This window comes from Bombina bombina, chromosome 9 (assembly GCF_027579735.1).
Source record: "Bombina bombina isolate aBomBom1 chromosome 9, aBomBom1.pri, whole genome shotgun sequence".
Lineage (NCBI taxonomy): Eukaryota > Metazoa > Chordata > Amphibia > Anura > Bombinatoridae > Bombina > Bombina bombina.
The window spans coordinates 53503593-53515479 of NC_069507.1; the positions used below are offsets into that span (position 1 = coordinate 53503593).

The following is an 11887-nucleotide window of genomic DNA, read 5'->3' on the forward strand; positions in this document are numbered from 1 at the left end:
GTATTGGCTGCTCTGAATGACTGTAACACAGTTGCAATTCCAGAGAAATTGTGTAGGCTGGATAGATACTACGCGGTGCCGATGTGTACTGACGTTTTTCCTATACCTAAAAGGCTTACAGAAATTATTAGCAAGGAGTGGGATAGACCCGGTGTGCCCTTTTCCCCACCTTCTATATTTAGAAAAATGTTTCCAATAGACGCCACTACACGGGACTTATGGCAGACGGTCCCTAAGGTGGAGGGAGCAGTTTCTACTTTAGCAAAGCGTACCACTATCCCGGTTGAGGACAGTTGTGCTTTTTCAGATCCAATGGATAAAAAATTGGAGGGTTACCTTAAGAAAATGTTTATTCAACAAGGTTTTATTTTACAGCCCCTTGCATGCATTGCCCCTGTTACGGCTGCGGCGGCATTCTGGTTTGAGGCCCTGGAAGAGGCCATCCAGACAACTCCATTGAATGAAATTATTGACAAGCTTAGAACGCTTAAGCTAGCTAACTCATTTGTTTCTGATGCCATTGTTCATTTGACTAAACTAACGGCTAAGAATTCCGGATTCGCCATCCAGGCGCGTAGGGCGCTATGGCTTAAATCCTGGTCAGCTGACGTGACTTCAAAGTCTAAATTACTCAACATTCCTTTCAAGGGGCAGACCTTATTCGGGCCTGGCTTGAAGGAAATTATTGCTGACATTACTGGAGGCAAGGGTCATACCCTTCCTCAGGACAGGGCCAAATCAAAGGCCAAACAGTCCAATTTTCGTGCCTTTCGAAATTTCAAGGTAGGAGCAGCATCAACTTCCTCCGCTTCAAAACAAGAGGGAACTGTTGCTCATTCCAGACAGGCCTGGAAACCTAACCAGTCCTGGAACAAGGGCAAGCAGGCCAGAAAGCCTGCTGCTGCCCCCAAGACAGCATGAAGGAACGGCCCCCTATCCGGAAACGGATCTAGTGGGGGGCAGACTTTCTCTCTTCGCCCAGGCGTGGGCAAGAGATGTTCAGGATCCCTGGGCGTTGGAGATCATATCTCAGGGATATCTTCTGGACTTCAAAGCTTCTCCTCCACAAGGGAGATTTCATCTTTCAAGGTTATCAGCAAACCAGATAAAGAAAGAGGCATTCCTAAGCTGTGTGCAAGACCTCCTAGTAATGGGAGTGATCCATCCAGTTCCGCGGACGGAACAAGGACAGGGATTTTATTCAAATCTGTTTGTGGTTCCCAAGAAAGAGGGAACCTTCAGACCAATCTTGGATCTAAAGATCTTAAACAAATTCCTCAGAGTTCCATCATTCAAAATGGAAACTATTCGGACCATCCTACCCATGATCCAAGAGGGTCAGTACATGACCACAGTGGACTTAAAGGATGCCTACCTTCACATACCGATTCACAAAGATCATCATCGGTTCCTAAGGTTTGCCTTTCTAGACAGGCATTACCAATTTGTAGCTCTTCCCTTCGGGTTGGCAACTGCCCCGAGAATTTTTACAAAGGTTCTGGGCTCACTTCTGGCGGTTCTAAGACCGCGAGGCATATCGGTGGCTCCGTATCTAGACGACATTCTGATACAGGCGTCAAGCTTTCAAATTGCCAAGTCTCATACAGAGATAGTTCTGGCATTTCTGAGGTCGCATGGGTGGAAAGTGAACATGGAAAAGAGTTCTCTATCATCACTCACAAGAGTCTCCTTCCTAGGGACTCTTATAGATTCTGTAGAGATGAAAATTTACCTGACGGAGTCTAGGTTATCAAAACTTCTAAACGTTTGCCGTGTCCTTCGTTTGCGCGCCTGCATCTCAGACCGCTGCAATTATGCATGCTAAGTCAGTGGAATGGGGATTACTCAGATTTGTCCCCTCTACTAAATCTGGATCAAGAGACCAGAGATTCTCTTCTCTGGTGGCTTTCTCGGGTCCATCTGTCCAAGGGTATGACCTTTCGCAGGCCAGATTGGACGATTGTAACAACAGATGCCAGCCTTCTAGGTTGGGGCGCAGTCTGGAACTCCTTGAAGGCTCAGGGATCGTGGACTCAGGAGGAGAAACTCCTCCCAATAAATATTCTGGCGTTAAGAGCAATATTCAATGCTCTTCTAGCTTGGCCTCAGTTAGCAACACTGAGGTTCATCAGATTTCAGTCGGACAACATCACGACTGTGGCTTACATCAACCATCAAGGGGGAACCAGGAGTTCCCTAGCGATGTTAGAAGTCTCAAAGATAATTCGCTGGGCAGAGTCTCACTCTTGCCACCTGTCAGCAATCCACATCCCAGGCGTAGAGAACTGGGAGGCGGATTTTCTAAGTCGTCAGACTTTTCATCCGGGGGAGTGGGAACTCCATCCGGAGGTGTTTGCTCAACTGGTCCATTGTTGGGGCAAACCAGAACTGGATCTCATGGCGTCTCGCCAGAACGCCAAGCTTCCTTGTTACGGATCCAGGTCCAGGGACCCGGGAGCAACGCTGATAGATGCTCTAGCAGCTCCTTGGTTCTTCAACCTGGCCTATGTGTTTCCACCGTTTCCTCTGCTCCCTCGACTGATTGCCAAAATCAAACAGGAGAGAGCATCGGTGATTCTGATAGCGCCTGCGTGGCCACGCAGGACCTGGTATGCAGACCTAGTGGACATGTCATCTCTTCCACCATGGACTCTGCCTCTGAGGCAGGACCTTCGAATACAAGGTCCTTTCAATCATCCAAATCTAATTTCTCTGAGACTGACTGCATGGAGATTGAACGCTTGATTCTATCAAGGCGTGGCTTCTCTGAGTCAGTCATTGATACCTTAATACAGGCTCGGAAGCCTGTCACCAGGAAAATCTACCATAAGATATGGCGTAAATATCTTTATTGGTGTGAATCCAAGAGTTACTCATGGAGTAAGGTTAGGATTCCTAGGATATTGTCCTTTCTCCAAGAGGGTTTGGACAAAGGCTTATCAGCTAGTTCTTTAAAAGGACAGATCTCTGCTCTGTCTATTCTTTTGCACAAGCGTCTGGCAGAAGTTCCAGACGTCCAGGCATTTTGTCAGGCTTTGGTTAGGATTAAGCCTGTGTTTAAAACTGTTGCTCCCCCGTGGAGCTTAAACTTGGTTCTTAAAGTTCTTCAGGGAGTTCCGTTTGAACCCCTTCATTCCATTGATATTAAACTTTTATCTTGGAAAGTTCTGTTTTTGATGGCTATTTCCTCGGCTCGAAGAGTCTCTGAGTTATCTGCCTCACATTGTGATTCTCCTTATCTGATTTTTCATTCAGACAAGGTAGTTCTGCGTACCAAACCTGGGTTTTTACCTAAGGTGGTTTCTAACAGAAATATCAATCAAGAGATTGTTGTTCCATCATTGTGTCCTAATCCTTCTTCAAAGAAGGAACGTCTTTTGCATAATATGGACGTAGTCCATGCCTTGAAGTTTTACTTACAGGCTACTAAAGATTTTCGTCAAACATCTGCCCTGTTTGTAGTTTACTCTGGACAGAGGAGAGGTCAAAAAGCTTCGACAACCTCTCTCTCCTTTTGGCTTCGGAGCATAATATGCTTAGCCTATGAGACTGCTGGACAGCAGCCCCCTGAAAGGATTACAGCTCATTCTACTAGAGCTGTGGCTTCCACCTGGGCCTTTAAAAATGAGGCCTCTGTTGAACAGATTTGCAAGGCTGCGATTTGGTCTTCGCTTCACACCTTTTCAAAATTTTACAAATTTGACACTTTTGCTTCTTCGGAGGCTGTTTAAGTTCCTGCCTTGTCCCTCCCATCATCCGTGTACTTTAGCTTTGGTATTGGTATCCCACAAGTAATGGATGATCCGTGGACTGGATACACTTAACAAGAGAAAACATAATTTCTGCTTACCTGATAAATTTATTTCTCTTGTAGTGTATCCAGTCCACGGCCCGCCCTGTCCTTTTAAGGCAGGTCTAAATTTTAATTAAACTACAGTCACCACTGCACCCTATGGTTTCTCCTTTCTTGTCTTGTTTCGGTCGAATGACTGGATATGGCAGTGAGGGGAGGAGCTATATAGCAGCTCTGCTGTGGGTGATCCTCTTGCAACTTCCTGTTGGGAAGGAGAATATCCCACAAGTAATGGATGATCCGTGGACTGGATACACTACAAGAGAAATAAATTTATCAGGTAAGCATAAATTATGTTTTTTACCTCTGCGATTACCTTGTATTTAAGCCTCTGCAGACTGCACCTTTATTTCTGTTTTTTGACAGACTTGCATGTTAGCCAATTAGTGCTGACTCATAAATAACTCCACAGGCTTAGAAAATGGGCCTACCTAGGTTTAACTTTTTACAAAGAATAGCAAGAGAACAAATGTGATGATAAAAGTAAATTGGAAAATTATTTAAAATTGCATGCCCTATCCAAATCATTAAAGTTTAATTTTGACTAGACTGTCCCTTTAAAGGATTACTTTCTGTTATAATTTTTAAGCTAAACAACTAACATATTAAAGTTAATAAACATTAATTAAAACCTACTGACCTATATTTTCTCCAAAATGAAGTTTCATAACGTTCTAAAAGTTATATCTTTTATTCGCCAATGATGTCACATTATCCTGCCCACTATTTTCAGCACTGAGTGTTCAAAATACTTAAACCAATAACTTTGTGTTTAAAGCGCCATTTTGAAACCTAAGTATTGTAAACGGATTGGTACAGAGCAAAGGATACCCACGGAGTGGGTTTGGAAAACAATTACATTTGCAGCCAAGATTTCTGATATACGGTAGAGATATGTTAATGAAATGCTATTGATAAAAAGCGTATTTGGGGTAGTTAGTTAGTAACAGGCATAGAAAATATTTACTTACAGTGGCCCTTTAACTTGTGCAGGTTCCTTTACTTCACGTCACATCCCTACAGTGGGTGTGTGGTCTCTACAGGAAGGCAAAGCAATAGCTTTTACTTTGTAATGATGCTATGAGACATCTGCTCTAGCTGTAGTCATATTTTCTCCAACATAGGTGTGTCCGGTCCACGGCGTCATCCTTACTTGTGGGATATTCTCTTCCCCAACAGGAAATGGCAAAGAGCCCAGCAAAGCTGGTCACATGATCCCTCCTAGGCTCCGCCTACCCCAGTCATTCTCTTTGCCGTTGTACAGGCAACATCTCCACGGAGATGGCTTAGAGTTTTTTAGTGTTTAACTGTAGTTTTTCATTATTCAATCAAGAGTTTGTTATTTTCAAATAGTGCTGGTACGTACTATTTACTCAGAAACAGAAAAGAGATGAAGAATTCTGTTTGTATGAGGAAAATGATTTTAGCAACCGTAACTAAAATCCATGGCTGTTCCACACAGGACTGTTGAGAGCAATTAACTTCAGTTGGGGGAACAGTTTGCAGTCTCTTGCTGCTTGAGGTATGACACATTCTAACAAGACGATGTAATGCTGGAAGCTGTCATTTTCCCTATGGGATCCGGTAAGCCATGTTTATTACGATTGTAAATAAGGGCTTCACAAGGGCTTATTTAAACTGTAGACTTTTTCTGGACTAAATCGATTGATTATTAACACATATTTAGCCCTGAGGAATCATTTTATCTGGGTATTTTGATATAATAATATCGGCAGGCACTGTTTTAGACACCTTATTCTTTAGGGGCTTTCCCCAAGCATAGGCAGAGTCTCATTTTCGCGCCGGTGTTGCGCACTTGTTTTTGAGAGGCATGGCATGCAGTCGCATGTGAGAGGAGCTCTGATACTTATAAAAGACTTCTGAAGACGTCATTTGGTATCGTATTCCCCTTTGGGTTTGGTTGGGTCTCAGCAAAGCAGATACCAGGGACTGTAAAGGGGTTTAAAGCTTAAAACGGCTCCGGTTCCGTTATTTTAAGGGTTAAAGCTTCCAAAATTGGTGTGCAATATTTTCAAGGCTTTAAGACGCTGTGGTGAAAATTTGGTGAATTTTGAACAATTCCTTCATGTTTTTTCGCAATTGCAGTAATAAAGTGTGTTCAGTTTAAAATTTAAAGTGACAGTAACGGTTTTATTTTAAAACGTTTTTTGTACTTTCTGATCAAGTTTATGCCTGTTTAACATGTCTGAACTACCAGATAGACTGTGTTCTGAATGTGGGGAAGCCAGAATTCCTATTCATTTAAATAAATGTGATTTATGTGATAATGACAATGATGCCCAAGATGATTCCTCAAGTGAGGGGAGTAAGCATGGTACTGCATCATTCCCTCCTTCGTCTACACGAGTCTTGCCCACTCAGGAGGCCCCTAGTACATCTAGCGCGCCAATACTCCTTACTATGCAACAATTAACGGCTGTAATGGATAATTCTGTCAAAAACATTTTAGCCAAAATGAACCCTTGTCAGCGTAAGCGTGGCTGCTCTGTTTTAGTTACTGAAGAGCATGACGACGCTGATATTAATATCTCTGAAGGGCCCCTAACCCAATCTGAGGGGGCCAGGGAGGTTTTGTCTGAGGGAGAAATTACTGATTTAGGGAACATTTCTCAGCAGGCTGAATCTGATGTGATTACATTTAAATTTAAATTGGAACATCTCCGCATTTTGCTTAAGGAGGTATTATCCACTCTGGATGATTGTGAAAATTTAGTCATCCCAGAGAAACTATGTAAAATGGACAAGTTCCTAGAGGTGCCGGGGCTCCCAGAAGCTTTTCCTATACCCAAGCGGGTGGCGGACATTGTTAATAAAGAATGGGAAAGGCCCGGTATTCCTTTCGTCCCTCCCCCCATATTTAAAAAATTGTTTCCTATGGTCGACCCCAGAAAGGACTTATGGCAGTCAGTCCCCAAGGTCGAGGGAGCGGTTTCTACTTTAAACAAACGCACCACTATTCCAATAGAGGATAGTTGTGCTTTCAAAGATCCTATGGATAAAAAATTAGAAGGTTTGCTTAAAAAGATGTTTGTTCAGCAGGGTTACCTTCTACAACCCATTTCATGCATTGTCCCTGTCACTACTGCCGCATATTTCTGGTTTGATGAACTGCTTAAGGTGCTCGATAGTGACTCTCCTCCTTATGAGGAGATTATGGACAGAATCAATGCTCTCAAATTGGCTAATTCTTTCACTCTAGACGCCTCTTTGCAATTGGCTAAGTTAGCGGCTAAGAACTCTGGGTTTGCTATTGTGGCGCGCAGAGCGCTTTGGTTGAAATCTTGGTCGGCTGATGCGTCTTCCAAGAACAAGCTACTAAACATTCCTTTCAAGGGGAAAACGTTGTTTGGTCCTGACTTGAAAGAGATTATCTCTGATATCACTGGGGGTAAGGGCCACGCCCTTCCTCAGGATCGGCCTTTCAAGGCAAAAAATAGACCTAATTTTCGTCCCTTTCGTAAAAACGGACCAGCCCAAGGTGCTACGTCCTCTATGCAAGAGGGTAATACTTCTCAGGCCAAGCCAGCTTGGAGACCAATGCAAGGCTGGAACAAGGGAAAGCAGGCCAAGAAACCTGCCACTGCTACCAAGACAGCATGAAATATTGGCCCCCGATCCGGGACCGGATCTGGTGGGGGGCAGACTCTCTCTCTTCGCTCAGGCTTGGGCAAGAGATGTTCTGGATCCTTGGGCGCTAGAAATAGTCTCCCAGGGTTATCTTCTGGAATTCAAGGGACTTCCCCCAAGGGGGAGGTTCCACAGGTCTCAGTTGTCTTCAGACCACATAAAAAGACAGGCGTTCTTACATTGTGTAGAAGACCTGTTAAAAATGGGAGTGATTCATCCTGTTCCATTAAGAGAACAAGGGATGGGGTTCTACTCCAATCTGTTCATAGTTCCCAAAAAAGAGGGAACGTTCAGACCAATCCTAGATCTCAAGATCTTAAACAAATTTCTCAAGGTCCCATCGTTCAAGATGGAAACCATTCGAACTATCCTTCCTTCCATCCAGGAAGGTCAATTCATGACCACGGTGGATTTAAAGGATGCGTATCTACATATTCCTATCCACAAGGAACATCATCGGTTCCTAAGGTTTGCATTCCTGGACAAACATTACCAGTTCGTGGCGCTTCCTTTCGGATTAGCCACTGCTCCAAGGATTTTCACAAAGGTACTAGGGTCCCTTCTAGCGGTGCTAAGACCAAGGGGCATTGCAGTAGTACCTTACCTGGACGACATTCTGATTCAAGCGTCGTCCCTTCCTCAAGCAAAGGCTCACACGGACATTGTACTGGCCTTTCTCAGATCTCACGGCTGGAAAGTGAACGTGGAAAAGAGTTCTCTATCCCCGTCAACAAGGGTTCCCTTCTTGGGAACAATTATAGACTCCTTAGAAATGAGGATCTTTCTAACAGAGGCCAGAAAGACAAAGCTTCTGGACTCTTGTCGGATACTTCATTCCGTTCCTCTTCCTTCCATAGCTCAGTGCATGGAAGTGATCGGTTTGATGGTGGCGGCGATGGACATAGTTCCTTTTGCGCGCATTCATCTAAGACCATTACAACTGTGCATGCTCAGTCAGTGGAATGGGGACTATACAGACTTGTCTCCGAAGATACAAGTAAATCAGAGGACCAGAGACTCACTCCGTTGGTGGCTGTCCCTGGACAATCTGTCTCAAGGGATGATGTTCCACAGACCAGAGTGGGTCATTGTCACGACCGACGCCAGTCTGATAGGCTGGGGCGCGGTCTGGGGATCCCTGAAAGCTCAGGGTCTTTGGTCTCGGGAAGAATCTCTTCTACCGATAAATATTCTGGAACTGAGAGCGATATTCAATGCTCTCCAGGCCTGGCCCCAGCTTGCGAGGACCAGGTTCATACGGTTTCAATCAGACAACATGACGACTGTTGCATACATCAACCATCAGGGGGGAACAAGAAGTTCCCTAGCGATGGAAGAAGTAACCAAAATTATTCTTTGGGCGGAGTCTCACTCCTGCCACCTGTCTGCTATCCACATCCCAGGAGTGGAAAATTGGGAAGCGGATTTTCTGAGTCGGCATGACATTGCATCCGGGGGAGTGGGAACTCCATCCGGAAATCTTTGCCCAAGTCACTCACCTGTGGGGCATTCCAGACATGGATCTGATGGCCTCTCGTCAGAACTTCAAAGTTCCTTGCTACGGGGCCAGATCCAGGGATCCCAAGGCGGCTCTAGTGGATGCACTAGTAGCACCTTGGACCTTCAAACTAGCTTATGTGTTCCCGCCATTTCCTCTCATCCCCAGGCTGATAGCCAGGATCAAGCAGGAGAGGGCGTCGGTGATCTTGATAGCTCCTGCGTGGCCACGCAGGACTTGGTATGCAGATCTGGTGAATATGTCATCGGCTCCACCTTGGAAGCTACCTTTGAGACGAGACCTTCTTGTTCAGGGTCCGTTCGAACATCCGAATCTGGTTTCACTCCAGCTGACTGCTTGGAGATTGAACGCTTGATTTTATCGAAGCGAGGATTCTCAGAGTCTGTTATCGATACTCTTGTTCAGGCCAGAAAGCCTGTGACTAGAAAGATTTACCACAAAATTTGGAAAAAATATATCTGTTGGTGTGAATCTAAAGGATTCCCTTGGGACAAGGTTAAGATTCCTAGGATTCTATCCTTCCTTCAAGAAGGATTGGACAAAGGATTATCTGCTAGTTCCCTGAAGGGACAGATTTCTGCCTTGTCGGTATTACTTCACAAAAAGCTGGCAGCTGTGCCAGATGTTCAAGCCTTTGTTCAGGCTCTGGTTAGAATCAAGCCTGTTTACAAACCTTTGACTCCTCCTTGGAGTCTCAATTTAGTTCTTTCAGTTCTTCAGGGGGTTCCGTTTGAACCCTTACATTCCGTTGATATTAAGTTATTATCTTGGAAAGTTTTGTTTTTAGTTGCGATTTCTTCTGCTAGAAGAGTCTCAGAATTATCTGCTCTGCAGTGTTCTCCTCCTTATCTGGTGTTCCATGCAGATAAGGTGGTTTTACGTACTAAACCTGGTTTTCTTCCAAAAGTTGTTTCTAACAAAAACATTAACCAGGAGATTATCGTACCTTCTCTGTGTCCAAAACCAGTTTCAAAGAAGGAACGTTTGTTGCACAATTTGGATGTGGTTCGCGCTCTAAAATTCTATTTAGATGCTACAAAGGATTTTAGACAAACATCTTCCTTGTTTGTTGTTTATTCAGGTAAAAGGAGAGGTCAAAAAGCAACTTCTACCTCTCTCTCTCTTTGGATTAAAAGCATCATCAGATTGGCTTACGAGACTGCCGGACGGCAGCCTCCCGAGAGAATCACAGCTCATTCCACTAGGGCTGTGGCTTCCACATGGGCCTTCAAGAACGAGGCTTCTGTTGATCAGATATGTAGGGCAGCGACTTGGTCTTCACTGCACACTTTTACCAAATTTTACAAGTTTGATACTTTTGCTTCTTCTGAGGCTATTTTTGGGAGAAAGGTTTTGCAAGCCGTGGTGCCTTCCATTTAGGTGACCTGATTTGCTCCCTCCCTTCATCCGTGTCCTAAAGCTTTGGTATTGGTTCCCACAAGTAAGGATGACGCCGTGGACCGGACACACCTATGTTGGAGAAAACAGAATTTATGTTTACCTGATAAATTTCTTTCTCCAACGGTGTGTCCGGTCCACGGCCCGCCCTGGTTTTTTTAATCAGGTCTGATATTTTATTTTCTTTAACTACAGTCACCACGGTACCATATGGTTTCTCCTATGCAAATATTCCTCCTTAACGTCGGTCGAATGACTGGGGTAGGCGGAGCCTAGGAGGGATCATGTGACCAGCTTTGCTGGGCTCTTTGCCATTTCCTGTTGGGGAAGAGAATATCCCACAAGTAAGGATGACGCCGTGGACCGGACACACCGTTGGAGAAAGAAATTTATCAGGTAAACATAAATTCTGTTATTGCCCATGATCAGTTGAGGACTTTTGTGGCAAAAATCATGTGATAGTAGAACTTAAATTATGTAATGGCAGCTCCCTTATCTAGCTGCAGGCAGTAGCTACACTGAGAATGTCTAGGTGTTCATTGAGCAACAAAACAAGTAAGTTATTTGCTGTTTTTTTAACACAATCTTTTTCTTTTTATGTTTACTTTGATTTAACAAATTTGTGTTTACTAAAGACTCACTGTTTCATATTAAATTCTTTAAATTATACTCTTTCTAACAATAACAGAAATGCTTGAGTTTTAAGGTACCCTACCCTTAATATCCTTTCGATAGGACCATGTTAACATCTTAAACTATGTATATCATTATTTCTTCTGCTCTTATTTTTCCAGAGACCTCTAGAAAAACCTGATGGACTAGATGTTTCTGATCAGAGCAAGGAGCATCCACAGCACTTGTGTGAGAAGTGCAAGGTTCTTGGCTACTACTGCCGTCGCGTTCAGTAAAAAGGCACAAGGATTTCCGACCAATCAACTGGCGGAGAAAGACAGGAGAGAAAAAAAAAAACACAACCGACTTGCGTATAAACTAATAATATACCTTACAAATATTAGAATGTAACATTCTTCCTGTGTATTGTATGAGATATATTTATAAAGTATTATAGCTTTTTTTTAATCAGTGTTAACAGGGTTGCCATCCTACTGCAGATAGTTTTACAGCATATTGAGCCAAATAATGATTCTTGTATGTCTGTTAATTAAAGGACGAGGCAATGCAAATGTCCCTTTTACCTCTCTGTTTGTGATGAAGTATTATTTAAACCTGCACACTTACAGATATCATGATATGATGTGACAACCGGATGCTAGCTAGGGCGTCATGTTTAAATTCCAAACATCTGGTTTGAATTTACTGCAAGATTCTTATTTATTAATTATTAATGGGACACAGACTATTTAAATAGTCAGCACAGTTTTTTTTAGGTAATAAATCACAGTTAAAGGAACAGGAAACCCCAAATGTTTCTTTCATGATTTGGATAGAACATACAGTTTTAAACCACT

At 43.6% G+C, this 11887-nt stretch overlaps 1 protein-coding gene across 1 annotated transcript in view; it reads left to right on the forward strand.

Moving 5' to 3' along the window:
* ZCCHC24 (zinc finger CCHC-type containing 24) overlaps positions 1 to 11619 on the forward strand; it is a 224241-nt gene extending 212622 nt beyond the window's left edge. The window contains exon 4 of the mRNA XM_053692103.1: positions 11213 to 11619. Coding sequence (XP_053548078.1) covers positions 11213 to 11326 — 114 coding nt within the window. The 3' untranslated portion in view covers positions 11327 to 11619. The remainder of the gene's footprint in view (positions 1 to 11212) is intronic.
* The last annotated feature ends 268 nt before the right edge of the window (positions 11620 to 11887 follow it).